General features: G+C 38.9%; 1 protein-coding gene and 1 pseudogene across 2 annotated transcripts; both read right to left on the bottom strand.

Moving 5' to 3' along the window:
* Positions 1 to 4,457: 4,457 nt before the first annotated feature.
* Positions 4,458 to 10,233, bottom strand: LOC115676451 (protein DETOXIFICATION 27-like). Of its 2 annotated transcripts, XM_030599377.2 has the most exons (10): positions 10,078 to 10,233; positions 9,419 to 9,740; positions 7,733 to 8,274; positions 7,298 to 7,384; positions 7,132 to 7,188; positions 6,072 to 6,310; positions 5,364 to 5,482; positions 5,158 to 5,247; positions 4,905 to 5,031; positions 4,458 to 4,712 (listed from the first exon to the last, which is right to left on the bottom strand). In XM_030599377.2, exons 2-9 carry the CDS (start codon positions 9,713 to 9,715, stop codon positions 4,957 to 4,959), a joined length of 1,506 nt encoding a protein of 501 aa, XP_030455237.1. In that variant the 5' UTR covers positions 9,716 to 9,740; positions 10,078 to 10,233; the 3' UTR covers positions 4,458 to 4,712; positions 4,905 to 4,956. The 2 variants fall into 2 exon arrangements, with proteins under 2 accessions (XP_030455237.1, XP_056167569.1); XM_056311594.1 differs by lacking the exon at positions 10,078 to 10,233 and having other exon boundaries at positions 9,419 to 10,066.
* Positions 10,234 to 22,224: 11,991 nt separating this feature from the next.
* Positions 22,225 to 27,103, bottom strand: LOC115676452 (protein DETOXIFICATION 27-like; annotated as a pseudogene).
* Positions 27,104 to 27,497: the final 394 nt, after the last annotated feature.

The following is a 27,497-nucleotide window of genomic DNA, read 5'->3' as shown; positions in this document are numbered from 1 at the left end:
CGGGGGGTGGCAGTGGCGGTCGGCGGGGAGCCGCAGGGGGCAGAGACCAGCGGGTGGGTGGTTGCGACGGGCGGCAAGAGGCGAGGGCAAGCGATGAAAAGAGTTTTTATTTCTCTTTTTGTTCCAGAATTAGAAAAAATTGAAAATTTTTACTTTTTATTTCTATTTCAAATCTATTTTTGAACTAAAAATTTATTCTGGATGTAAAAAAAAAAATTACGTTACTAAATAAATTTTTGTGCCAAATCTGTTTTCAAAAACAGAAAAATAAAATAACGGAGAAAGAGAATGGTTCCTTGGTCGTTGGACAAGACTTGGAGAAACTTTTGCCCGTACAGCTCACTTTAATCTAATCTTCTACGTGGAATGAGCGAAAACGAAATTGCGTCACCAGCGGACAAGACATGTGCGGTTGGAGCCAAAAAAACTAACCACCGGCACCGTCTGAACACCCAAAAGTCAGACTTGGCTGGTTCCCAACCTGTTGGAGACTCAGATCCATCTCTTTTCCATTGCCTATCCGCGTATGTTTATGACACTTCTAATGTTCGTTTCGGTCAATAAATCTCTGGGGATTGTTACACAGTAATCACTATGAGTTTCCTTTTGTTTTTCCTTAATGAACTGCATTTCATGCCGATATTTGTCTCCCGATACCGTGTGGTTCAATTGGTTTCTATTTAAATAATGAATTTTCACGTACGAATGTGTGCTTTATGATGAATTTTCACCAAATCGATGACAGCAACAAGTATGAACTTATTTGAGGATAATTTATATTTAAAAGAATACTGTTAAACTTATAAACTTCCAAACAAAATTAACAACCTTAAATTCAGTTCAGTGATTCACTAACTTTTCTCCGATTAAGTTATTAACTAGTTTTTAAATTGTTGACTCTTAATCACTTATCAACACTAATTTGATCGGTTCCATATTACCAACCTTTATTGAATCACCTAACCCTCTAATATTAAATTGCCAACTTTATCTGGATCACTTGTCATTTCTTTTCCGCTAAAGTGATTAATTATGTTTACGTTAGAAGCTCTTAGTGAACCACTTTCGAAATATAAAATTACCGACTTTTATCAGAATTATCAACTTGTACAAGAAATCACCAACTTCATTTGAGTTTGTTACCAACTAATTGTAGATTACCAACTCTTATTTAAACATTTACTAATATTAGTTTGGTCGATTCCTATGCAAATAAAAGCCGGTAGATTACCGACCAAAAAAAAAAAAGCCGGTAGATTATTAAAAAATTCGATAATCCAAAAATGATCAAATAAATGTTATCAAGGTGATTCAAAGATATAAAGAGGAAACGCTTCACTTACCAACCGGTGGACGGCCAGCACTGACGTGGACGCTAGAGATCAAAACGGCGTCGTTTTCCACAATTAAAAAAATTTGTCGCTGTGGAATCCCTCTTTTCTTACCCCAAATCCTCGAACGCTCACCCAACACCCCAATCCAAAGAACCCTAACTGAGATTAACTGAGATCTCACTCAAATTTTTTCAATCTAACTCAAATCGAATAATTTTGCTCAAGCCCAGCCGTTCTTTCCCCAATTAAGAGAAAACGTAGATCTTTGTTTTTCCAAACCGCTTGCTCGCTTGCGCAATCGATCTCTCCAAAATCTCAACTCAAACCTCGAATTACAGTGGTTAAGTCAGAAAAATATGTTGAAAGTGTGCTGAAAAAGTTTAACATGGAGGACTGTAAACTAGTGAAGACCCCCATGTCCACAAGTTTCAAGTCATCAGCGCTCCAGTGTCCTAAAAGTAAAGAGGAAGCTGAAGAGATGACAAGAGTTCTATATGCAAGCGCAGTTGGGAGCTTGATGTATGCCATCATATGTACTCGTCAAGATATTTTGCTCAAGTAGTTGGAATATTGAGCATATATATGTTCAATCTGGGAAAAGAGAATTGGATGGTAGTAAAGTGGGTGTTTCGTTATCTTTGCGGTACATTTAACTTTGAGTTATGTTACGAAGGTATGAAAAGCTCAAAGGGATAGCCAGCGTTAGAACTGAAGTGTTTTGTGGATGCTGATTAGGGATGTGACATTGATAGTAGGATGTCAACCAGTGGATATGTTGATTCCCTATTCGGTAGAGTTGTGAGTTGGATGAGCAAGAGGCAGAGCATGATTGCTTTATCTACTACTAAGGTAGAGTACATGGCCCTTACTCATGCTGCTAAGGAAGTAATCTAGATGCGTAGATTGTGTAAGGAGCTTGGTTTTACACAAGGAAGAGTGAATATTGGGTGTGATAACTAGAGTGCTCTATTCTTGGCTAAGAATCCTGGATTTCATGCAAGAACAAAGCACATTATCATATAATATCACTTCATCCGAGAGAAAGTAGAACAGAAGATTGTAATACTGGAGAAAATTGACATACATGTAAATAATGAATATTTTTTTTACCGAGACAATGAGTACAAAAAAGTTTGAATGGTGTACAACTGTATTGGGTTTAAAGAAGCATATGGAGTATTCACCAAGTGGGAGAATGTTTGGATTTTGTTCATACTTCCTAGCAACAGGAGAATGTTGAATTCGTGATTTTATTAGTAGTTTGGGCTTGAGCTCACGAATAGCTATTGAATATATATATATATATATATATATATATATTCTCTTTCTTTTATAATTGAGGGATGTAACGGAGGGGTGCGATGTGCTAATTATAGTAGAATTCTCATCTGGACGTAGCTCTAGTTTAAGGGTGAACCGGGATAAAACCTTGCGTCTCAAATTTTTTTTCTCGCTTTTATTTTATATTTTCTTTGTGATTGTGCAGCGAATTCTAACAGTCGATATATCAAAGTTGGCTTATAACTAATAACTTAACATTTTGAATGAATGTAGGTTCAATTGAATATATTGAACTTTGGGATCCATCTTAATGATCTCCCTGGGCAAAGGTATAGAGCTTCTGGTGCGCGCTCCTGATATTTTTCACTGCATCACAGTTACTGCAAGAACACTTGAGCAAAATCTTCCGCAGGAATGTAAAAAGTTTTAATCTGATTACTTGGTATAGAGGGAAGTGCACAATGAGCCTAGGCTTACTGTCCTGACCATTAATTAATTAGAAAGCTATCAGTACCCCTCCATTAAGTTATCTCATCGACAATGGCGATAGTCATAGATCTATATAATGTCTCTTCTGACTAAGGTCCCAGGGATATAATTATTGACATGACTATACTGAACAAACAATATATGTATTGATTGTTTAAAGTGGAGCACTAGGCTAGACTCAAAATCTTCATTGAAATTAAGGCAAAAAAAGAGTACAAAATTCATGACAAGATCCTTTTCGTTTTAAAAACGTTTGCTTTTTGCGCACCAACTTTGAGTATTTTGTTTGAAATTAATATAGAAAAATTTGAAATTTATTTGAAGCGACTGTTACATTTTACTATTTTCAATCTAGCAGAACATATTATTTAATCATTTTTTTCCAATTTTAAGCTCTTGAAACTATCTCAATATATCAAATTGACACTTAAATTCATGTATAGCTTTTTGTAATATTTTAAAATGCACATAACATTTTAGGTGGGTAGGCATTCCCGACGTCATCAACGATCACCGTGAGAGCGAACAATGATCCTTTTGCCTCTAGAGAGAGAAGGCAGTGATTCATTAGAGCAACCAGAATAGAGAAAAGAATGCAACGAGTGAGATGTAGAAGATGAAGCCAATTTGGATGTGAAATCAAGAAATTCAAATTTCTTTTCCTTTTCATGGAAAGTATGAAAGCAAAGATGCAACAAAAGGACTGGTGGATTGATGAGCGCGTGGGTTATGTCAGTGTCCACGACGAATTCAGTAAATCCCCCTGGGATTCGACGTGTTTTTACTACCATGCGTGTGCATGACATATAAGATGATGACTTACATGGACCGAGTACATTTACTAAACTGAATGTGGATCGACGGATCTATTAGGATTCATGTGGGAACCAAGAATTCTAATTGTCCAGATTTCAGCCTAGTGGATACAATAGGTTTCTTATTGCTTCATTATTATTATATGCACCAAGTGCATTGTGCTAGGGTTTTAACCATTTGCTTTACACATGAGTTCCACCGGCTTCTTCTTTTATAGCTTGGGTTATCAAAATTTTTGGTCCGATTGATTTCCAAGGACGCAAGCACTTGCCAGATGATTTGAACATAAGCTCGAGTCTTTTGTATTTGTGTTTGTCTGTAAATGAAACTACTATTGCGTGTAACTACGTAAACATCATTTAATAAAATATAATTTCTTAAAACCTTTACAAAGTTCAAAACGTGAAAGTTGGAGGATCACCACTATAGAATCAATGCGCAATTAAAAGAAAAGAGAATTGGAATACAACCTTTAATTTTATCACCTAATTTGACTTATATGTTGGTTCTTCAATTAAATTCATAATGGTCGATGCATTTTGGGGATCACATCAAATTAAACTCGTAGAGAACAAGCAAACCTTCTACAAACCCAAAATTCTAGAGTCTCTCGAACGCTTAATAAATCGACAAATAATCATCTCTCTCCGTTATATTTATGGTAATTTCTCTAGCTGGACGATCGATTGTGGATGCAGCCAAAGAGGGTTGTTAGAAGGTTGCATGAAGAGGAGCAAATAGCCATGGATGCTACTGGTGCAATACATCCTTGTCCTTGCTATTACACCGAACCTACATAAGCGAAGACATTTATAGTAAAGTTAGCTGAACAGATTCAGCCAACCACATTGAAGAATTATTAAGAAAAAGGATAATTAATAACAAGCAACTTCGCACAATGATCATTTGTCATAAGTTGGCAACCGATTACGATAGATTAATTGTGTTAAATATGAACAATCAGATGAACTACACAGAACCCACCCGTATTTTTGTAACACCAGTTGATTTAGTAGCTAGCTTTGAATAATGAGTTTTAGCTGGCGGCTGATTCATCATCGTCAAGGGTTGGAGTTGACCATTTGGCAACCCGCACTTTAGCAATCTCCGCCTACATTAAGGTATCTCAGACATAAATGGGAGATTTCATTCGGCACAAACGCAACAACCGAATATGGAATGCTTAATACTTATATTTGTTTGATCAGAAGAAAAATGAAATGTACTTGAAGTTTACCTGTTTCTCCCAATCACATCGAATTGTTATAATGGCCAATATCACAGTTTGGATAGCAGTGCCTCCGAAAATCATTCCACCCCAAATACCCTGCAATTATTCAAAGTTATCCTTAATATTAATTAAACCATCTGGTTATTGAACTTAAGTAACAAAGCATATGAAAAAAAATAAGTGATAGGCTAAATGAAGGATCCAAAATTTACCATAACACCTAAGTTGAAAACCCATCCAATGAGAAATCCAAGAGGTAGACCCACAACATAGTAGCATCCCAAATTGATATATGCAACATACGCTTGCCATCCCGATCCAACAGCAACTCCTGCAGCATCGGTGAAACTCGTGTGTATGATCTAAATTCCAGCTGACCCTATTTCTCATGTATCTATTTTGAGTTGTAGTGAGAGGAGTTCAAATAGAGTCGAAGTTGTATCATGCTTACTTTAAGTGAATTCTAGATGACATCGGACAATTTGTTTTCGATGAAGTATGGCACTTGGTTTTTAAAGCTCTAATTTAAGGTTGTATTGGATGCTAATAGCAATTCACCAGTTAATCAATTGAGTCAATTTTGTGATATCAATATCTCACTTAGTCGAACTTGCCTGTACGCGGTCATAAGAGAGCTCAATCGAACTCAAAGCAAGCTCCATGTGGTATAATGCTGCTTTTATTTGATTCTTATTCTATAACTTTGGTCGAACATATTATTTCCGAAGCCAATGTCAGATTGATTGCCCTAGTACTGAACAAACCACCTCATCTTCTGTGAAAGTACACTTGTGATCAATCGGACATCAATACCATAAATATCTTTTTCACCATTATACATGGGACCTTCCGTGGATATATGGGAAAGAAGAATTACTAGCCGAAAAACTATACATTAATAGATGGATATGGAGACTTACCTGATAGAACGGGCTGAACACTATTGAGAAGTATGGTGACGCCTAGAAGATAAGAGAGCGTGTCCACTTCTTCAAGAACATCAGCGGAAGAAGTGAAAAGGTATGCAAATTTGTCATGCAATACCATGATTAGAGCACAAAAGAAGCAACCAATTATTGTGGATTGCACCACAGATACAGCGGTCGCAAATTTCGCGGCCTTGCCATTCCCAGCTCCAAGCTCATTTGCCACCCTAACTCTGAAATTTAGGTGAACTAGAGATTAAAGATTGAAGGAATGAAAAATAAACAGATTTCTTGATTTGGGAAGCTTATTCAGCAGAAGGCGAAAGAGAGTTTTTTCGCAGGTTGAGTACAAATTAATTCAAGAAATAAATCTGTTTACGTAGTAATGCTTATGTAATTTTATTAAAACCATTCATAAGGGTCCACGCTTTGGAAGAGATTACAATACATTCAAAAGCCGATTTAGAAACCAACATGAAGTTTTACCTTTTGTCAGTTTTCTACGTTAAATCATCATCCTTCTCCTCAATTTTCTACGTTATCAGAGATGGTAAACTACGACCATGATCAAACGGACTTGCAGTTGGGACTAGCAAAGATCTAAAGCAAAATCCATACAATACAGACACACTTTACGCTTGGATTTTCTTTACTTTGATTTTAACAGTTTGGACTTGTACTTGTACTTGTATTTGGGACTTTGCTTGAATTGCTCCCAGAAAGGGTTAATGACTGTGGCATCCATCATTGTGTTTTACAGCATTGATTTCCATCTAAATGATTAGACTCAACATGTATGAAATCATTAGAAATTTATCGTAAAACAATCTCTTCTTTATCATATAGAACCAAGTGCTGTTGATGAACCAGTTTCATATAAATATAAAGCACACTTGCGGAGGATACTCCCCTTCAATCAACTACTTATAGTATGATTGATTGATATGATTTTCGATGATGAATCTATGTTTAAATAGATGTTTTACTTGGTTTTGTTCTTGGCTATGAGAGAGAGAGAGAGAGAGAGAGAGAGAGAGAGAGAGAGAGAGAGTACCCGGTTGCGGCAAAGAAGGAAAGAGGGATCATCATCTCCCAACCGTTGATGGTCATGCTGCCATGGACGTATAAGTATAAACTTATTAGTAACATACCGGGCGACACTTTAGTGAATAATCCTTCTAACGATAAGATTACCAAAGTGGAGATAAATCCTTTATTACCAGATGGACAAGGCATCCACAGCAACCGTGGCATTTTGTAGATATCCAGTCATTAGTATCAATATCCTGTAGTACCAATTCTCCAAACTGTTCGAAGAGTATCAAGAAAATGTGATGATCAAATTCTAATGGCCAGGAAAAAATCTACACAAGGAACAGGGTTATAAGTGATGGTCTTAATTTTCAAGATCAACAAGTTTCAATTTACATGTGAATATTTTCATCGCAATTACGACATAGTCTCCAGAGTTAAATTTGGTTAGAAGAACTTGTAAAACCAGTCATTAAATGGAGCACGTTTTACTTGGGTTTGTCATAAAAAAAATTACTAGTTACTTAGCTAGATCGACGTAGAACACAGACGCAAGTAAGCCAAATATTGCTACCCGTGCAGAGTGTAACTTGGAGATGGAGAATAAGAATACGGATTTTTACCAAAGCATTACTCCAGATGCTGCGGACAGTTTGACGAACTCCCACAACCCTGTAAAAGCCTCCATGGAGAAGCCGGTCCACGTCAGCGGGCAGCTGCCGCATGCGGTGTACGCAAATAATGCGAGCACCAAGAACCACCAGGAGAGATCCAACCCGACGGACAGCCCCACCAAGCCGAAGTCGAACACGTAGACGGAGAGCCAGCTCGTGAGCACGTTGATTGCTAGGCCGGCCAGCGAGACCCATGCCAAGACGTGGGTCTTGAGCTGGCTCTGCAAGAACCTCGTCAAGGGGAATTGGAAGGCGAAGCTGAAGTGCAACGGGATGAGCCACAGAGCCACCGTGCCCGACATCTCCGCCACATCGTCCGCCTGCCCCAGGAGCTTGAGGAGCGGCGAGGCAAACAAGTAGAATGGGAGCAGCAAGAAGCAACACAGGAAGAGCACGATCCATGACCTTTGCATGTAGATGCCAAGCATGTGGTATCTCTTTGCGCCGAAAGCTTGGCCACATAACGTCTCTAGTGCACTCGCCATACCTAACTAATAATCACAATCCAAACTCAAAAGTCGACATGAAGCTCTCAATTTCTCTTTCTTTTATCATGTCAAATTGAATGTATAGCTAGCCAAAATCACTTTGATGACATGATTAATCCATAAAGTGATGTATAATATAATGTTTTTTTTTGTATTATAAGTAATACCATACATATACGAGCAAACGATACTACTTCATAGTTAACATAATCAATTTAAAGGGTTCGAGGTTTGAAAGCCTCGACCCCTTTCATGTTTAATTTTCTTTCGGTGAAAGTCAAATTTGATTTTGATCCCTTAGTGTTGATGAATATATCGCCCAAACTGCTGTCGAAGTAAATTAAAGCTAGAACATAGTGGAACCCATATTGCACCTTACACACCATTTCGCATATGTAGATACACAATGGTGACTAGTTACAGTCTTTCATGTCTTGTATGAGTGTGAAGGCATCACTAGATTCCAAAAAACCAAAGAGAGGGGACAGAGACACACCTAGTTTGGACGAACCTCCACGTGCCCAAATTAATGTGTGACGACATTGAAGACCGTGATGAAAGAGAAAGGTAGACAAAAAAAATCAAGTTAACAGAGAGTTTGGTAATACTACAGTGTTTGCATTGGGTTTCTATACAAATCATGTCATCGCAGACTAAAAGTTGACCGTGAGAGGCCCAAGTGAATCCCCCGGATTGAATTCCATCGGCAAATACGGACATTTTCTACGAGTAAGGTGGCACGACTTGTCATTTAATGTGGGATCGAATCGAGGCACCTCGATTTATTACAACATTATTTAACTTAATCTACTGCAGCGACTTTAAATGATTCTGGAATTCTAGGATTCTGCAATGTATGATATCAGATAACCGATGAAGAAGGCTCGCAGTAACCGAGGTACGAAAGTTAAAAGCCTACACGGTGGTCGGCCAACACTCGCATTTCTGTGACATCATATCAATCCCATATTTTCTTTTAAAGCAACATGATGGTATCCGTCAGTATAATTAACTCTATGAAATCTTTACATTGTCTAAGTTCTGTTCGGTCCCCATCGTCTTGTTGAATGACTTCTATCTCCGGAGTACTATCAAATGAATATCGAATCAAAGAGTTAGTGGGTGGTTCTTTCTTTTCTGTACTTACCAAAAGGCCGAAATTGAAGCCGACGATGACAGTGTTGGCGATGGACATGGCCGCGAGCTCGACCTCCCCGAGTTGCCCTGCGAACGCCTGCGTTACGACGTTCATGGTGTACGCGGCCACGCGGCTAAAGATGGCGGGGCCGACGATGTGCCACAGCTTCTTCGTCTCAGCCCACGTCCTCACGCTCAAGCTCGCCTTCTCCTCGTTGTCATGATCCCTGCCGTTGCGGTCGCCGTTCGTAGCAGATTCTCGCAGCAGAGGCTGTTGGGCGTCCCCGTCGTGGTCGACGATCGCCATGAAAGGAGCAGCGCTCTTTTTGCCTCTAGAGAGGGTAGGGTATGATGATGAGAGCAAAAGATGATTAGTGAGATATAAAGGGTGAGATTATAGTCACGCGGAGAAATGATGCGCCTCTGATTCGAAGTCAATGAAATGATTAGCGAGACGAAAAGGGTGAGGTTATAGCCATACGGGGGAGAAGATGCGCCTACACAGATGCCAATTTGGACAAGAATCGAAGAACTTGTGATTTTCTTTTCTTTTCTTTTCTTTTTTCCTGGAAAAGTTTGACGAATGAGGTGCGTGGGAACAAGAAAGAATCTCAGTTGAAGGATCGTGGGCTGGTCTCCGAATTTTGATTTTGACCTATTCCGACTCACCCGGTTTGGTGGTGTGAAATTCTGCTCGGTGTGTTGAAGCCGACGCTGCTTCACAAGCAGACATATGAAACTTGTAACATTGGTGGCTGCTGATGGCTGGTGCATTCTTCTATACCTAATTATAATAATAAAATAACAATAATAATAATATATGATGACATGAGTAAAGTGTTCTTAACCAATTTCAGTGAACCAAGCCGGGATTTATCGAGTCAGATACATACCATCTTTGCATGAGATATAGATGATGATGCATGCAATGACATCATCCTCCCAGTTCTTTTCAAAGGGAATAAATCGATTCGGATTTTATTGATGCCAAATCAATCAAACGTTGACGAGAGAAGATAGTAGATCTCCTCACGTAATTAATCTTTCAATGAATTTGGATTTTGATTATATCTATCCATCACATTATTTAACTTAACTTTTCTTGTTGAAAAGGAAGTAAATCGACCACCATTAATGTTGTAATGATATTTCCCCATTTTGTGAAAGCGAGAAGACGAGGCACTTGTCCAATTTTTTCTTTAAATGCTCCGACTTCTGTTTTTCAATTAGATTTCACTCTCATGACATGACTAGAACATACTAAAATTTTTGGAGACATGCAATGACAAGGAAGGAAAATTGATGGTACGTGTGGAATGGTTGGTTGGACAACTAGCTACCGAAGCCAAAAGGGCGGGTATGAATTTGGTGGTGATTTGCTGTAAGTTCCATAAACAAGTACCATTGGGATGTAGAGCTCTAGAAGCACATCATATTCTATAATTAGGAACTTCAATTTGGGTTAATTGACCTCGAATTGATTGAAATGCAATTAATGTCATGAATTAGGTCCAGTCCGAGTTGAAACCATGGGCAGGCTAATCGTGCGTACTTCATGGTATGGGAAATGCACCATGTGCCTCACACCGAAAGATCTATTCCTTAACAATTATAATCAAATGACAGAAATTTCTCACCTTGTCCAGGTGAATCTCTCCGGAATGGTTTATCTTACCTTTCTTGACGTTACGAGAGATTGGAGTTTTAGTACTAGCTAGCAAATCCTTTATGTGTGCATACGGTCGAGTGTCTCACTTGCTATGGACTATTTGGTTCAAGCCCACTGCTAATATCCACAAGCTCAGAAATTGAGTCTATCGCCTCAGCAACAACACCGAAATGCCAGTGGAATAAACAGCATATGATTCACAAGGGCCACGCCCCCAAAGCGGGATTGAATTCACTAAGCAAGCAGGTTCAAACTCGCCATGCCGCCAAAGAAGCGAGGCCGTTTCTGTCTCGTGTTTTAATCAATTATGACAATCGTTTTTGGTGATGGAAAAAGATTTTGGTTAGTACTGCGCATCTAGTTTCTATCCTTAGGGCATGTGAACTGAACACTTCGTTTCACAAGGAGACTGACTATCTGGTGGAGGGTCATTTTCACGGAAACTCGGTTTCCTGCTCACATCCATCCCATGGAATCTCGTACATCCAACATTGCATAAGACAAGCACATGAGGTCACAACTTTCTCTAGAATGAAGGGCAAAAGCTAAAAACCGTTTTACAGTGGAGTCTTGTCTTTGGCTATATATCTTAGATCAGCCTGATCTGCTAGCGTGCTTGGAATGAAGGTTGTTGGCTGTGGTGGCATTGAGGATTCGAACGATCTCACCTAAATATATTGTTTATGCATTCACGTAATTGATCCGAAGACGTCATATCACTGACCACGAAGTATTCATGTCTTGCCGTTTCCTTTGTCAATTTGACTAGGAACATTCGATCAGCAAAATGGAGAACAGTTATTTGAGGAGGGACTTGCCAAAAGAAATTATTGATGCAATCAATTAATATGTTAGCAATTAGCGTTTCCGTATCATAATCGTCGTCACCACAACGCCTGTCAACCTTCATTGAAGGCCAAGCGAAGGTTGTCGTTAGGTAGTTCAGGACTGCCATGTCATTATGATTCAGTGCCATTGAGAATGCGACACGTGTCAAGTGGGTCTCTCGCTAAATTGAAAAGATTAACCTAGGTAGTACTAAATGTTAAGAATCAAATGGTGATGAATGCGCACTCTGTTTCAACAAAGAAAAGAAATGAAGATGTTGCTGATTCAACCAGGAAGGCAAGAGATGAAGTCAAAAGTAAAACTTCCAGCTTCACGTGTCGAACTATGAGTAGAGCTCTCCCACTGCAGAACTATTATTCTGTTTTGTGCATTTAACTGAATGAACAACTTTACTTTCTTCTTCTGTTATTCTGTTAGTTTGTTATCTTCATTAGATGAGCTGTAAAACCACCTTTGGTGGTTCTTCATGATTAGATCGTGTATTATAAATAAGAGAACGGAGCAAATGAGATGAACCACAAAAGATGGAAACGTTTCTTGTATTCAGAGAGAAGTAAATCCAAAACTCTGTTTCTTTTCTCATTGTTTCTTCTTCCTTTCTATTCATAAGTCTTCACATGGTATCAGAACCTCATCTAAGATCACGAGAATGGCAGCAAGAACGCAGAAATATCCTTTTCCAATCCATGTTAATATCTCCAACTTCGTCACGATCAAGCTAGCTGAAGACAACTTTCTTCTTTGGCAAGCACAGTTCCACAGATTCTTGCGAAGCCAAGAACTATTTGGATTCATTAGTGGTGAAATTCCATCACCTACTCAAACATTACAGGTTGAAGTTGAAGGTAATGAAGCTGAAGTTGTGAATCCCGATTATACAGATTGGGTAAGAACAGATCAACTGGTATCATCATGGATCAGTGGAGCTGTATCTGAGAATATCCTGAGTCTGATCATTGGTCTGGAAACTTCATATGAGGTATGGCAAACTTTACTTAATCGATTCACACAGAAGTCTGTAGCTAGAGAATTTGAACTAAGAGGGAAGCTACAAGCCTGTCAGAAACGGGATCGAGCATTGTCTGTTTATCTCAGAGAATACAAATCAATCTGTGATCAGCTAAATGCAATTGGGAAGCCTGCAGATGAGATAACTAAGATGTTTGGTGTTCTTGAGGGATCAGGATCTGAATATGACAATTTCAAAACTACCATGTATTGCTTGAAACCTCAACCAGAATATGATGAAGTAATATCACAGTTAGAAAGGTTTGAAACAAGATTACAGAGCTATTCCTCAAGCCAGTACAATCCTCATCTAGCCTACTATGGACAAAGAAAATCTGAAGTTCAGCAGAAGGTGGAATCTGACAGAGAACTTGTTCAGCAAAACTTTGGTTTTGGAGGTCAAAGAGGTAGTAACCGCGGAGGACGTAGTTATGGCAGAGGACGTCCATTTAACAGTAGAAATCATAGTTATGGATATCCTGGAAGAAATCAGAGTTACAGGCCAAATAGCTTGAATCAGAATCAGGAGGATCAACGTTTTAAGCAGTTCAATAACTTTTCTAGCTCTAGTCAAGGATTTCGCTCATATGCAGGTTCTTCACAAAGGTATCAAGATACCAAATCATATCCCTCCCCAAATTTAACATCTAACAAACATTTGCAGGATGAGAAAATAACAGATACTATTCGGTTGGAGTGTCAAATCTGTAAACGTCCAGGACATGATGCACTTCATTGCTGGTATCGATTCGACAACTCATACCAGGCTGAGGAGATTCCAACAGCCTTAGCAGCAATGCATCTTGAAGATTCTAAAGGCAGTGAGTGGTATCCAGACACTGGTGCGACTGCTCACATCACTGCAGATTCGGGTATTCTTCATAACTCCTCTAAGTACAATGGGACTGATACAGTTATGATAGGGAATGGCTCATGTCTACCTATTGCCTATATTGGTGATGCTGTGTTACATACTGAAATCAATTCATTACCTCTAAATGATGTGCTGATTGTTCCTGAAATCAAGAAAAATCTTCTTTCAGTATCAAGACTAACAGATGATTATCCCTGTTCATTTGTTTTTGATAAAAATGGGGTTTATATAAAGGACAATCGTGCCAACACAACAGTGATGCCCGGAAGGAAAGTTAGAGGACTTTACTGAGTGGATCCACAAATCACAGAGGCCTTCTTCACTCAAAGACATAAAGCTGTAGGAGAAGACGTATGGCACCAGCGGTTAGCTCACACCAACTTAAAAACATTAAAGTATCTGCAGTCTCAGCAATTGATTCACTGCACTACAAGAACTCAAACTATGTGTAGAAGCTGTCAGGTTGCCAAGAGTACTGCATTACCATTTCCTTTATCAGAATCTGCGTCTACTATTCCTTTAGAGAGGATTCATTGTGATATTTGGGGTCCATCACCAGTCAATTCCTTTCAGAATTTCAAATACTATGTCATCTTTGTGGACAACTTTTCCCGTTATAGTTGGATTTATCCAATGAAATTGAAGTCAGACTTCTATGACATCTTTGTCATATTTCAGAAACAAGTAGAGAATCAATTTGATCGTAGAATCAAAATTTTTCAACGTGATGATGGAGGAGAATTCACTAGCAACAAATTTCAGATTCATTTACAAAATTGTGGCATCAAACAATGTGTTTCTTGTCCTTATACACCAGAACAGAATGGGATTTATGAAAGAAAACATCGCCATGTGGTTGAACTGGGCCTAGCTATGCTCTATCATGCTAGAATTCCATTAAAATACTGGGTTGATGCATTCATGACAGATAACTACATTGTCAATATACTTCCTACACCAAAGTTACAACTGCACTCACCCTACAGCAAACTCTATCAACGAGAGCCCAGCTATGAACATCTAAGACTCTTTGGATGTGCATGTTACCCCTGTCTCAGACCATATGCACAACATAAATTTGATCCACGATCACTCACATGTGTATTTCTGGGATATAGTGAACGCCATAAAGGATATCAATGTCTTGTGCCTGCTGATGGTCGTATATACATTAGTCGACATGTGCTGTTCGATGAAAGTTTCTTTCCTTTCACTAAGAAACTAACAACAGAGTACAATCAGTATACTACTCTGTATCGACAATGGGTAGAAGAAATTAACCTCCTGGATTCTACAAGTGCAGAACAGGGGAAATATCACTCAAATGGACATCTAGGACATTTACACGATAGTGGAATCTTGGAAGTTGGTCACTTAAATACGTCCCATCCTGTTGTAATGCCATCAAATTCATCTCACTTACAATTGCAGTCTGACTCAGTCCCTGACGAACAAGAAGTTCTTCCTCACACAACTGAGACACCAGCTGAAGTCATTATCGACCAAACTCAGCAAAATCCTCCACCTACTTCACAAGGTACACTTTCTACCCATTCTATGCAAACTCGACTAAAATCTGGCATTGTAAAGCCAAATCCCAGATATGCATGTCTGGCTGAATGCAAAGTTCCTCTTGAACCACGATCAGTTAAATCAGCCTTAGCAGATGAAGGCTGGCATAAAGCAATGCAGGATGAAATGGATGCTCTGCATGAAAATTAGACATGGATATTAGTTCCTCGAACTAACCAAATGAATGTCATAGGATGTAAATGGGTGTTTAAAACCAAGCTAGCTTCTGATGGAAGCCTTGATAGATTGAAGGCTCGGTTAGTGGCTAAGGAGTTTCACCAAGAAGAGGGAGTTGATTTTACAGAAACATTTAGTCCTGTTGTCAAACATGCCACCATCCGTATAGTACTCTCAGTGGCAATGATGAAGCACTGGCCAATACATCAACTTGATGTTAAAAATGCTTTCTTACATGGAACATTAAATGAGACAGTCTATATGGAGCAGCTACCTGGTTTTACACATCCTCAGAAATCTCAATTTGTATGTCTTCTCAAGAAGTCCTTATGTGGTCTTCGTCAAGCGCTGCGTGCTTGGTTTGACAAGTTTAGCAACTTCCTTCTTGAAGCTGGTTTCTTCTGTAGCACTACTGATCCCTCACTCTTTGTGCTTCATGATGGACCAGACACAGTGCTTCTGTTGCTCTATGTAGATGATATTATATTGACTGGCAGCTCAGATCAGCTACTCACTAAACTGATTCAATCACTAAGTCTTCACTTTCACATGAAAAATCTTGGGTATTTCCATTACTTCTTAGGGATTGAAGCCACACACACCACTAATGATCTTTTCCTATGTCAAACCAAATATGCTCTTGATCTTTTGACAAAAGCTAACATGACAGAATGTAAACCTGTCTCAACTCCTCTGTCACTAAGACCAGTTGTCATGACAAACGATGCGCTCCTCCTCGCCAATCCACTTGAATACAGAAGTCTAGTTGGTGGTCTTCAATATCTAACAATAACTCGCCCTGATCTTGCTTATGCAACAAACCTATTATGTCAGAAGATGCAGCAGCCAACAGTTGGAGATTTTCATAAGTTGAAAAGGGTTCTTCGCTATGTTAAAGGAACCGTTCATCTTGGTATTTTTATTCATTCTCACAGTTCAATGACTTTATATGGATTCTCTGATGCTGATTGGGCTGGTTGTGTTGACACCAGACGTTCAACTACTGGTTTCTGCACCTATCTTGGTTCTAATCTCATTTCGTGGGCAGCTAAGAAGCAACCTACTGTATCTCGTTCCTCCACAGAAGCTGAATATCGAGCACTTGCATCTACTACTACTGATCTTACATGGATCAGCTTTGTTCTACGTGACATTGGTTTATGTCTCTCCTCCCCAACACTTTTGTTTTGTGATAATCAGTCTGCCATTTCTCTTACTACCAATCCTATCCTACATGCTCGCACCAAACACGTCGAAGTTGACTTTCATTTTGTTCGGGAGAAAGTTTCCTCAGGTTCTCTCAGTGTGCGTTATGTTCCCAGCACTCATCAGCTTGCTGATATTTTTACCAAATCATTGTCACGCCTGACTCACTTTACTATCAGAACCAAATTGGGTATGGGCTTTCGACCCCTTCCCAATTTGCAGGGGGATGTTAAGAATCAAATGCTGATGAATGCGCACTCTGTTTCAACAAAGAAAAGAAATGAAGATATTGCTGATTCAACCAGGAAGGCAAGAGATGAAGTTAACAGTAAAACTTCCAGCTTCACGTGTCGAACTATGAGTGGAGCTCTCCCACTGCAGAACCGTTATTCTGTTTTGTGCATTTAACTAAATGAACAACTTTACTTTCTTCTTATGTTATTCTGTTAGTTTGTTATCTTCATTAGATGAGCTGTAAAACCACCTTTGGTGGTTCTTCAGGATTAGATCGTGTATTATAAATAAGAGAACAGAGCAAATGAGATGAACCACAAAAGATGGAAACGTTTCTTGTATTCAGAGAGAAGTAAATCCAAAACTCTGTTTCTTTTCTCATTGTTTCTTCTTCCTTTCTGTTCATAAGTCTTCACACTAAAGTTAGCATTTTCCAGTTGCTCTACACCAAAGAGATTTGCAAATTGTCACAAGGCGAGTCCCATAGTCTCCACTTCTTTGTTTCACGCTTTGGATGATTTCCCATCTCTGTCACCGTCTGCCGCTCCGCACAGCTTCGAGCTCCTAGCCTGCAAACTCCATGATCGCTTGGATCGAGAGTTGTTTGAGGTAGTCGACAAGAAGCTAGCGTTTGAGCACAATCCTCTCCCCAAAACCCCCACAATCATAATTACAAATCGGAAATCGCGGCGTATGGACTTAAGTAAATGATCTTGGGCTTAATTGAATTAACTAAACTAAGCCCATTAGGAGATACCATGGCCGAAAATATCATATGATTTGCATGCGGAGCACTAAATAAAGGAGGATTGATCTCGTGATCAAATTTGCGATTGCATCGCCAAATTTTTGGCAAATAAAAGCAATCGGCCTGATATTCCCAAGATACTCATATGTGAAAGAGGGGTGGTTCTTGTGCTGGCGTATCTACAAGAGGACAGAAAAAGAAAGTGGGTTCATGCATGGAATTGGTCGAGCAAGAGGAAGAAATATTTGATTGAAGAAAGAAAGGGAAAGGAGATATGTTTGTTCAAAGGAAGACGTCGGCGAGGGGCCAATATAAAAGCCAGAGAGATTTGCATCAAAAGGGATCTCGAAGAGGAGAGAGAGAGAGAGAAACAAAGAAAAAGAGAGACAGTCTTCTCTGCAGCTTTTCTTAACGAAGTCGAGCGCTTCCATGCGGAGGAAGAATTCACGTCGTCTATATAAAAAAAGAGGAGGAAACGAAGAGGAGCACGTTCTGCACGCATTGAAAGAGCGACAGACACGGATGAAAAGAGAAAGGAAGGAGGAGGAAAAACCAAAAGAGAATTAGAGAGCATTAAAGAGAGGCGGGCTCTTCTTTCTTTTCTTTTCGGCAGGAACACGTGGAGAAGCACACAAACGGGAAACGCACCCACGCAGAAAGAAGAGAAAAACGATTCTCTCTTTCCCTTCACGATCGCTGCCCACACGAGCTAGGTAATTTTCTGGTCCAAAATCAATTCGAATATTTTATTACTTATTTTGTTGATATTGTGATCTGATTGAATATCTTGAGTGATAGGCATATTCAATTAGGATCATTTCCTAATCTATAATGTGCTATAGTTGGTAACTCAATCTCTAGGCACTAAGATAAGAGTTATGGATTGCACGGAAAATCGGCAACTTGATCTTGAGGCACATAGATCGGGGTGTCGATTTTATTTGTTTCCAAACTTGATCTTGAGGCACATAGATCCGAGGGCTTGACTTGCAAGGCTCAATGAGGGTCGGCAATTCATTGTATTGGCTCGGTGCAGCAACGGGCGATGCAAGTGCAAGTCATCGAGGGAGCTCGATCGTGCCTTGGCTGGGTCGCGGTGGCTGTGGTGTTGAGTCATGTGAGAGCAGCAACTCCATAGAAGCATTTTCCAGAAAAATAAAAATATTTTCCGGTATTTGACTGAAACCTAAAAACAAACTAGAAAATATTTTTTGCCATTTGGTGGGAAAATCTAAAAATTACCCACAAAAATTTGAATTTGAATTTTTTTTTCTTTTTATTCTTTTTTCTTTCCTTTTTTTTCTCGACTGGTGAACGGCAACTGGCGAGTTCGAGTCTCGTAGATCGGCAAGCTCATCCCTGGCCAGATTGGCCAAGCCCATCCGTCGCTTGTGCTTGGTCATCGGCCATCGCTGTGGCCGGCCACTAGCCAAGGGAGAAGGAAAGAGAAAAAGAAAGAAAAGAAAAAAAGGAAAGAAATAAATAAAAAGAAAATTTTAAAATACTAATTTATTTTTTAAAAAATTTATATGAACGAACATTCATAAATCACATATCAGAGCTTGAGCGCCAAGGACCTGCTTATGGCCTTGATGGGCCCGGGCTCGGGGGTCGGGGAATCGGGCACTGGCAATAGGGGTTCAAGCTTGGCCTCGTTGGACCCCGGTGTGGGCGCTAGGGGCCTAGGCTCGGGCTCGATAGACCCATGCTTGGCCGCCGGAGACTTGGTCCTGACGCCGGGACTTGGGAACCAATGTTAGGGTTTTCATGCCCAAGCGTAAGGTTTCGAGTCGACGATACTTAGTCATATTTTGCAAAATGGTTTTCGACTTTTTAAAAGAGGAAATTATTTTCCTGAATTTAAGTATAGGTTTTCCGTTGACTCATTTTCCTAAGTGAACCAATTGCTAAAAAATGAGGAAAATGTTTTCCGTGAAAAAACGGAGCCTTAGTCTTTTTATAGTGTAAAGCTAGGTTTCTTATTCCCTAGTTCCGTTGTGGGCTTGAATCTTTTCTCATGGGCTAATTCTCAACGACATTAAAGAAGTAATGGGCTCTAACAACCTCAATATTAAAACTCCTTTTATCAATTCTAGCTATCATGAGCCTAACCCAACTCATTAAAGTTTAAAACTCCCCATTCAAACCCATTTACCGCCAGTACAATGCAAATATATGAGTTTAATTAAAATTCTCCTAAAATCAATATGCAAGTAAAATGATTTTTTTGGTTAGGAACCGAGGATGATTCCTAATTTTTTATGTAATGAATTACTAAATAGGAGCCAAAATTTATGTGTCAACAGTTGATATATTTGGTGATTTTATGCTTATCTTTGTTATATTGAACTTCCCTCTTTTGATTTCGTGTTTATCTTATTTGATTTGATTTCCTTATCTAAAAATACAAAAAGATTGCATAATAGATTAGGACTTTTTTTAGATAACATTGCATGATGAATAATATTGCATGGTTAAAATAGTTTTCCAAGATGAGATAAGATTTGGCAAGAATTATTTCCCGATCTGGATCGGATAGCTATTATTTTTTGGTAGTTTATTTTATGGATTTTTTAATTACGAATTGTAATTAAAAATGCCAATATATATATATATATATGCATGTCACGTAGAGTTGATTGCATCATGCCATGTCATCCTACCATGTCATATATGCCACGCCATCATACTATAACGTGTCATCGTGCCACGTCATCGCCATGTCATATATGTCATGTCACTAGTGGTTGCATGTTTAGGATTAATTAATTTAGAATTGCATGTTTAATCAGACTAGATCATGTCACATGTCATTAGGATAGTAAACCATGCATGTTCACCTAAGTTAGAGAAGTATATAACTTAGTTTACATTAAAAGAAAATCCGAAAAAAAGAGATTAATTAGAGCTGTTAATTAGATCGTAGAAATCATAGTTAGGTATGCATTTCCTTTTTTTTTTTTAATAAATACTCCGCAAACATTTAGGAAATTAATTAATGTGCTTTGGCTTGCTTTAAGTTATTTGAATTCTTTTCCCTATTTTAGCAATTTATTTACCGCTTTGGTTTATTGAGTGTTAATTTTATTGATTGCGCATCCGCATGATCACCCATGCATGTTAGCATTTTAGGTTTAAAATCAATTCAAGTTACTTGCAAAACATTTTTTAGATGTACCAAAAGGGTGTTAGAAATCTCTAGCGAAATCAAGTCTCCGTGCTCATGAATTTCTGGTTCGTAAAAGTAAAGTGTATTCGCGCACTTTACTTAGGTGTCTAATCAACCTACCAATAACTGATTAGTAGAGACTCCTCATAAACAGATTTAGCATGTTAAAATGATTAACCCCCAAAGTTGTGATGGGTAGGGCTTGGAAGAGTCCGTAATTCATCAGCTTCCTACCGAGGAAAGGTTGCGACAGTCCTAATTTAGGGCCAATTATTCAATTTTGGGCAGCAATTAAGGCCAATGACATCATTTTTTGCTAATTACATTTCTGTGGCATCACGTTAGCTGTAAGATTTTCTGTCAAAGAAAATCGCTGATGGCACTGAAGTGATCGATTTTTTTAACAAAGTAGCATTCAAGAGATCATTCGAAAAGTTTGGCCATTAAAGTGAGTCCCATATAAAAATTATGCCACTTTTAGTTTCCTTTTTTCCCTGAAAAAAAAAAGAGAATTGAAATACAATGATAAAATATTTGTTCCATTTATCACCTAATTTGACTCATAGCAAAGGTATATATGAAAGCTCATGCATGGAATGAACATGATTCGTTCTAGCTTCTAGGAAGAGAAATGATTATGTGATAGTCCTTAATCTACTATGAGATTAATAGTATGTTATGGACTAAAGAAAATAACAAATAATTGTAAATTATTATGGAGTCCACTTCTTCAAAAATTTGCGGCTCACAACATATTGTTACTCTCGGTAGCCCATTTATACTGGCAAAGCCACATCACATTAAATTGTAGATCACTAACGGCTAGAAAGTTGCGACCTAAACTCGTAGAAAGCGAGCAAATCTTCTAGACTTCAAAATTCTAGAGTCTCTCAAACGATTATTAAATCATCAAAAATCCTCTATCTTCTCTCTCTTTGTTTTATTGATGAACCTTTTTCCAACTCGAAGATCGATTGCAGATGCAGAAGGGTCGTTAGAAGGTTGCATGGAAAGGAGCAAATAGTTGTAATTGCTACTGGTCCAATACATCCTCATCCTTGCCATTACACTAAACCTACATAAGGGGAGAATATTTATAGCAAAGTTAGTTAAACAGATTCAGCCAATCACATTCGAGAATTATGCGGAGATAAGGATAAATAAATAAATAAAACAACATTGCACTATGATCAATCGTATTGAGTTGGCTACTCATTTGTAAATTAATTATGCTGATTATGAATAATCAGAGAAACTATTGCCGTACTCACCTATATCCACGTAACACCGATAGCTTCAAATGATGAGTTTTAGATAGCAACCGATCCATCATCTTCAAGGGTTGGAGTTGACCATTTCGCAACCCTCACATTAGCTTTCTCCGCCTACAGTAACTCGTTACCACAGAAATGCATTTGAGATTTTATTCGCTACATTTTATGCGACAAGATAGATAGAACTAGAACACAAGTTACCATGAAAAAAGGCAACCGAGTACAAAATGCTTACATTTATGCTTCTTTGATTAGAAGAAAATGAAATATACTCGAAGATTACCTCTTTCTCCCAATCACATTGAACTGTTATTACAGCTAATATCACGGTTTGAATAGCAGTGCCTCCAAAAATCGTTCCACCCCAAATGCCCTGTTTTCATTCAGAGTTTGCCTTAATATTAATTGAACCATCGGGTTAATGAACTTAAGTAACAAAGCATAGGAATGAAAATGGTATTAAGGAAGGTGTAAAGTAATTAGCTAAATGAAAGATCCAAAATTTACCATGACATCTAAGTGGAAAACCCAACCCATGAGAAATCCAAGAGGTAGACCAACAACATAGTAGCATCCCAAATTGATAAATGCAACATACGCTTGCCATCCCGATCCAACAGCAACTCCTGCCGCATTGATGAAACTTGTGTGTATGATATAAAGTGAAAACAAATAACTTCTCAGAAAGGAAAACTGCCTCAAGTATTCCATCAGACTCTAATTCTCATGTGTCTATTTTGAGTTGTAGTGAGAGAAATTCATATAGAAATGAAGTTGTATTATGCTTACTTTGAGTAAATTCTAGATGGAATCAAACATAGCATGCTTTGTTTTGAAGGTTCTAGTTTAAGCTTATATTGGATGCTATTAACAAATCACCAAATGTTCAACTGAGATAATGTCAAGTATATCAAATATCTCACTTAGTCGAACTTAACCTTACGTAAATACAGCACTTGTACCGAACAAACCATCTCATTTTCTTTGTATGGACACTTGTGATCAATCGGACATCGATACTGGGAAAATTTCCTTTTCACCATTTCATCATGTGACCTTCAACAGACGGATATATGGAAAGAAGACTTACTTGCAGAAAACCTAAACTAATAGATGATTTTCAAGATTTACCTGATAGAACGGGTTGAACACTATTGAGTAATATGCTGATGCCTAGAAGATAAGAGAGCTTGTCCACTTCTTGGAGAACATCAGCGGAAGAAGTGATAATGTACGCAAATTTGTCATGCAAAACCATGATGAGAGCACAGAAGAAGCAACCAATCACTGTTGATTGCACAATGGACACAACGGTTGCAAATTTCGCGGCCTTGCTGTTCCCAGCTCCAAGCTCATTCGCCACCCTCACTCTGAATATTAAGTGAACTAGAGATTGAAGATTGAAGGAACGATAAATAAAAAGATCTTTTGATTTTGGAAGCTTATCTTGTAGAAAGCGAAAGAGAGTTTTGTCGCTCTTGGAAGAGGAAATTATTTTCCGCAGGTTAAGTACCAAATAAGTTCAAGAAATAAATCTTATTATGAACTAATGCTTAGTTGATTATATTCAAAACAATTTACAAGTGTCCAAGCTTTTGAAGATATGACAATACTTTCAAAAACTGATGCAAAAATCTAAGATGAAGTTTACCTTTCTGTCAGTTTTCTACGTTATATAGACACACTTTGTCCTTGGTTTGTCTATACTTTTGTTTTTACAGTTTGGACTTGTACTTGGGACTTTGGTTAACGCTCTAATTTAATAAATAATTTACATCGTTGTCAATCTAAATGATTACACTCAACATATGCAAAATCATTTGTACAGATTTATTTATAGTAAAACAGTCTCGTCTTGATGATATATAACCAAGTGTTGTTGATGAACCAGCTTCATATAAATAGAAAACACACTTGCAGAGGATACTCTTCTTCAGCCAACTACTCATAATGTGATTGATTGATATGATTCCCGATGATGAATCTAAGTTCATATATATATTTTACTTGGTTTTGTTTTTGGCTATGAGAGAGAAAGTACCCGGTTGTAGCAAAGAAGGCAAGAAGAATCATCATCTCTCAACCGTTGATGCTCATGCTGCCATATACGTACAATTATGAACTCATCAGTTGCATACTAGGACACTTTAGTGAATAATTTTTCTGATGATAAATTATTGAAATGGAGATAAACTCTTACCAGATTGACAGGGCATCCACTGCAACAGTCGCGTTTCGTAGATATCCAGTCATTAGTATTAATATCCTGTAATACCAATTCTCCAAACTGTTCGGAAAAAACCAAGAAAATATAGTCATCAAATTCTAATAACCAATTCTCCAAACCATTCGAAAGATAACAATTCTCCAAACTGCATGTGAATATTCTCGGTGCAGTTACGACAGAGTTTCTCGAGTTAAATTTAGTTAGAAAAACATGTAAAACCATAATTATTCCATGGAGCACGTTCCCAACTTAGGTTTTTGTAAGATTTTATTAGCAAGATGATGTCAAATACAAACTCGGTATAACTTTATCTTATGACTTGACCAGTGATTGTTTATTGTGGTTAGTACCCTTTTTGAATTCAATCCAGGCTCCTAATTAGATCATGTCATGTCCACCGAAAATTAAATAAGCGATTATTAAATGCAAAATTTCAAGATTCCTTCTAAATCGAATGAATTTTGTTAAAAAAGTGAAGAACTCTGACTTTGAAAAGCTCCTTTTTTTGTTAAAAATAGAAGCAAGCTAAATTTAGCTACCCAATGCATCGTCGTAACTTGGAGATGGAGACTAAGAATACGGAGTTTTACCAAAGCATAACTCCAGAAGCAGCGGACAGTTTGACAAACTCCCATAACCCCGAGAAAGCCTCCATGGAGAAGCCAGTCCATGTCAGCGTGCATCTGCCGCATGCGGTGTACGCGAACATTGCGAGCACCAAGAACCACCAAGAGAGATCCAAGCCGACGGACAGCCCCACCACGCCAAAGTCGAAAACGTAGATGGAGAGCCAGCTCGTGAGCACGTTGATCACTAGGCTGGCCAGCGAGACCCATACCAAGACCTGGGTCTTAAGCTGGCACTGCAAGAACCTCCACAAGGGGAATTGAAAGGCGAAGCTGAAGTGCAACAGGATGAGCCACAGAGCCACCGTGCCAGACATCTCCGCCACATCGTCCGGCTGCCCTAGGAGCTTCAGGAGCGGCGCCGCAAACACGTAAAATGGGAGCAGCAAGAAGCAACACAGGAAGAGCACGATCCACGACCTTTGTAGGTAGATGCCAAGCATGTGGTATCTCTTTGCCCCGAAGGCTTGGCCACATAAAGTCTCCAGCGCGCTCGCCATGCCTAACTAATAACCACAATCCAAACACAAAAGTTGACAGGACACTCTTGATTTCTGTTTCTTTTTCCATGTCAAATTGAGTGCCTAGCTAGGTAAAATCACTTCGAGCACCCGATTCATCTGTAAAATGATGTATAAAAGTACCTGTTTTTCTTTAAAATACCATACATACACAAGCAAAGGATACTGCTCCCATAATAGACATAATTAAATCAATGGATTGAAGGTTTGAGCTTGCCTCGACCCCTTTCATGTTGAAATTTCTTTCAATGAGAGTCAAAATTGATTCTTGAAGCTATGGAATATATCGTCCAAACTTGTTTCGTTATATTCATGTCTCGTATGAGCGTGAAGTCATCGCTAGAGGGCAAATAACAAAGACAAAGGACAAAGACACACCTAGTTTGAACGAATCTCCACATGCCAAATGAGATTAATGTGTCCCGTCCTTTCAAGACTTAATAACATGCATCGCTACCTCAATATTTGCAGAGACAAAGTTACTAGCGCTCCATCGGCAAATATCGGACATATTATACAAAGGTGGCACAACTAGTCATTTAATGTGGGATCCAATCCAATCAAGGCACATCGATTCACTGCAATATAATTTAACTTAATCTCTACAATGACTTTTAATGATTATGGAATTCTAGGATTCTGTAGCACATAATAACCGGTGAAGAAGACCAATGGGGTGATTGGTCGAGTGGTTGAGAGTTCCTGGCCTCGGACAGTAAAACTGATGAGGTCCCAGGTTCAACTCCCACCGATCACATCTTGGGGGCTTACCCGGTGGCATTGGTCTTGTACCCCACCACCCCGAGGAATATTCCATTGCACGTGGGATACCTCAGTTATCAAAAAAAAAAATAACCGGTGAAGAAGAATCGTACTGACCGAGATACGCAAGTTGAAACCTTCACAGCATTGACTATAAACGTGGGCGGCGAATTCGGCTTCGCCATGGTGGCCGGCCAACACTCACATATCTGTGATATTATTTCAATCCCATACTTTTGATGCAAGGTGATGGTATTGTTTTTTTTGTGTCCATATAATCAAGTCTGTCAAAACTTTACATTGTCTAAGTTATTGGGTCCTCATTGTCATGTTGAATAACTTCTATATCAGGAGTACCATCTAATGAAATATCGAATCAAAGAATTTGGGGGTCAGATTTCTTTGGTTTTGTGCTTACCAAGAGGCCGAAATTGAAGCCGACGAGGATGTTGATGGCGATGGACATGGCGGCGAGCTCAACCTCCCCAAGGTACCCTGCAAATGCCTGTGTTACGATGTTCACGGTGTATTGGGCCATGCGGCCGAAGAGGGCAGGGCCGATGATGTGCCACAGTTTCCTTGTCTCAGCCCACGCTCTCATGCTGAAACTCGTCTTCTCTTCGTCTTCATAATCCCCAACGTCGCGGTTGCCATCTGCCACTGAATCTCGCAGCAGAGGCTGGTGGGCGTTGCCGTTGCGGTCGACTATCGCCATGAAAGGAACAGCAGTTTTTTTTTTTTTGCCTCTAGAGAGGGCAGGTTGTGTTAATGAGAGCGAAGAGAAATACAGAAAATTAGAAGGCAGTGAAATGATCAGTGATGAACGAGTCCTCGGGGCAGGATCATGTGTTAAGAGTAGTACTCATCGTAGAAGTTGGAAATCGTACGCAGATCCAAACAGCAGTAAAGTGGATCCGAACAGATCCAAACAGCAATAAAGTAGATACAAACAAAGCAATAAAGTGGATCCAAAGAGCAATAAAGTGGACGGTCCATGTGATACAAACTACAAGCCTTTTGAGATTCGCATCTTTTGTGACTGGGACAGGTATAAGTTAAAGTAATAGTCCATGAAGAAAATTTGTAAAGGAGGTAACTTTAACTGCGCATCTAGAGGAGACGGGTTGGACCGATATGAAATGGTGATTCTCTTTTCTTATCCGGAAAAGTTTG

Source organism: Syzygium oleosum, unplaced genomic scaffold, assembly GCF_021117445.2.
Source record: "Syzygium oleosum isolate NSW1041296 unplaced genomic scaffold, Sole_v2.1 Sole_v2.05, whole genome shotgun sequence".
NCBI classification, from domain to species: Eukaryota; Viridiplantae; Streptophyta; class Magnoliopsida; order Myrtales; family Myrtaceae; genus Syzygium; species Syzygium oleosum.
Note: the sequence above shows the minus strand (reverse complement) of the source record. Positions and strands in the feature narration are given on the sequence as shown.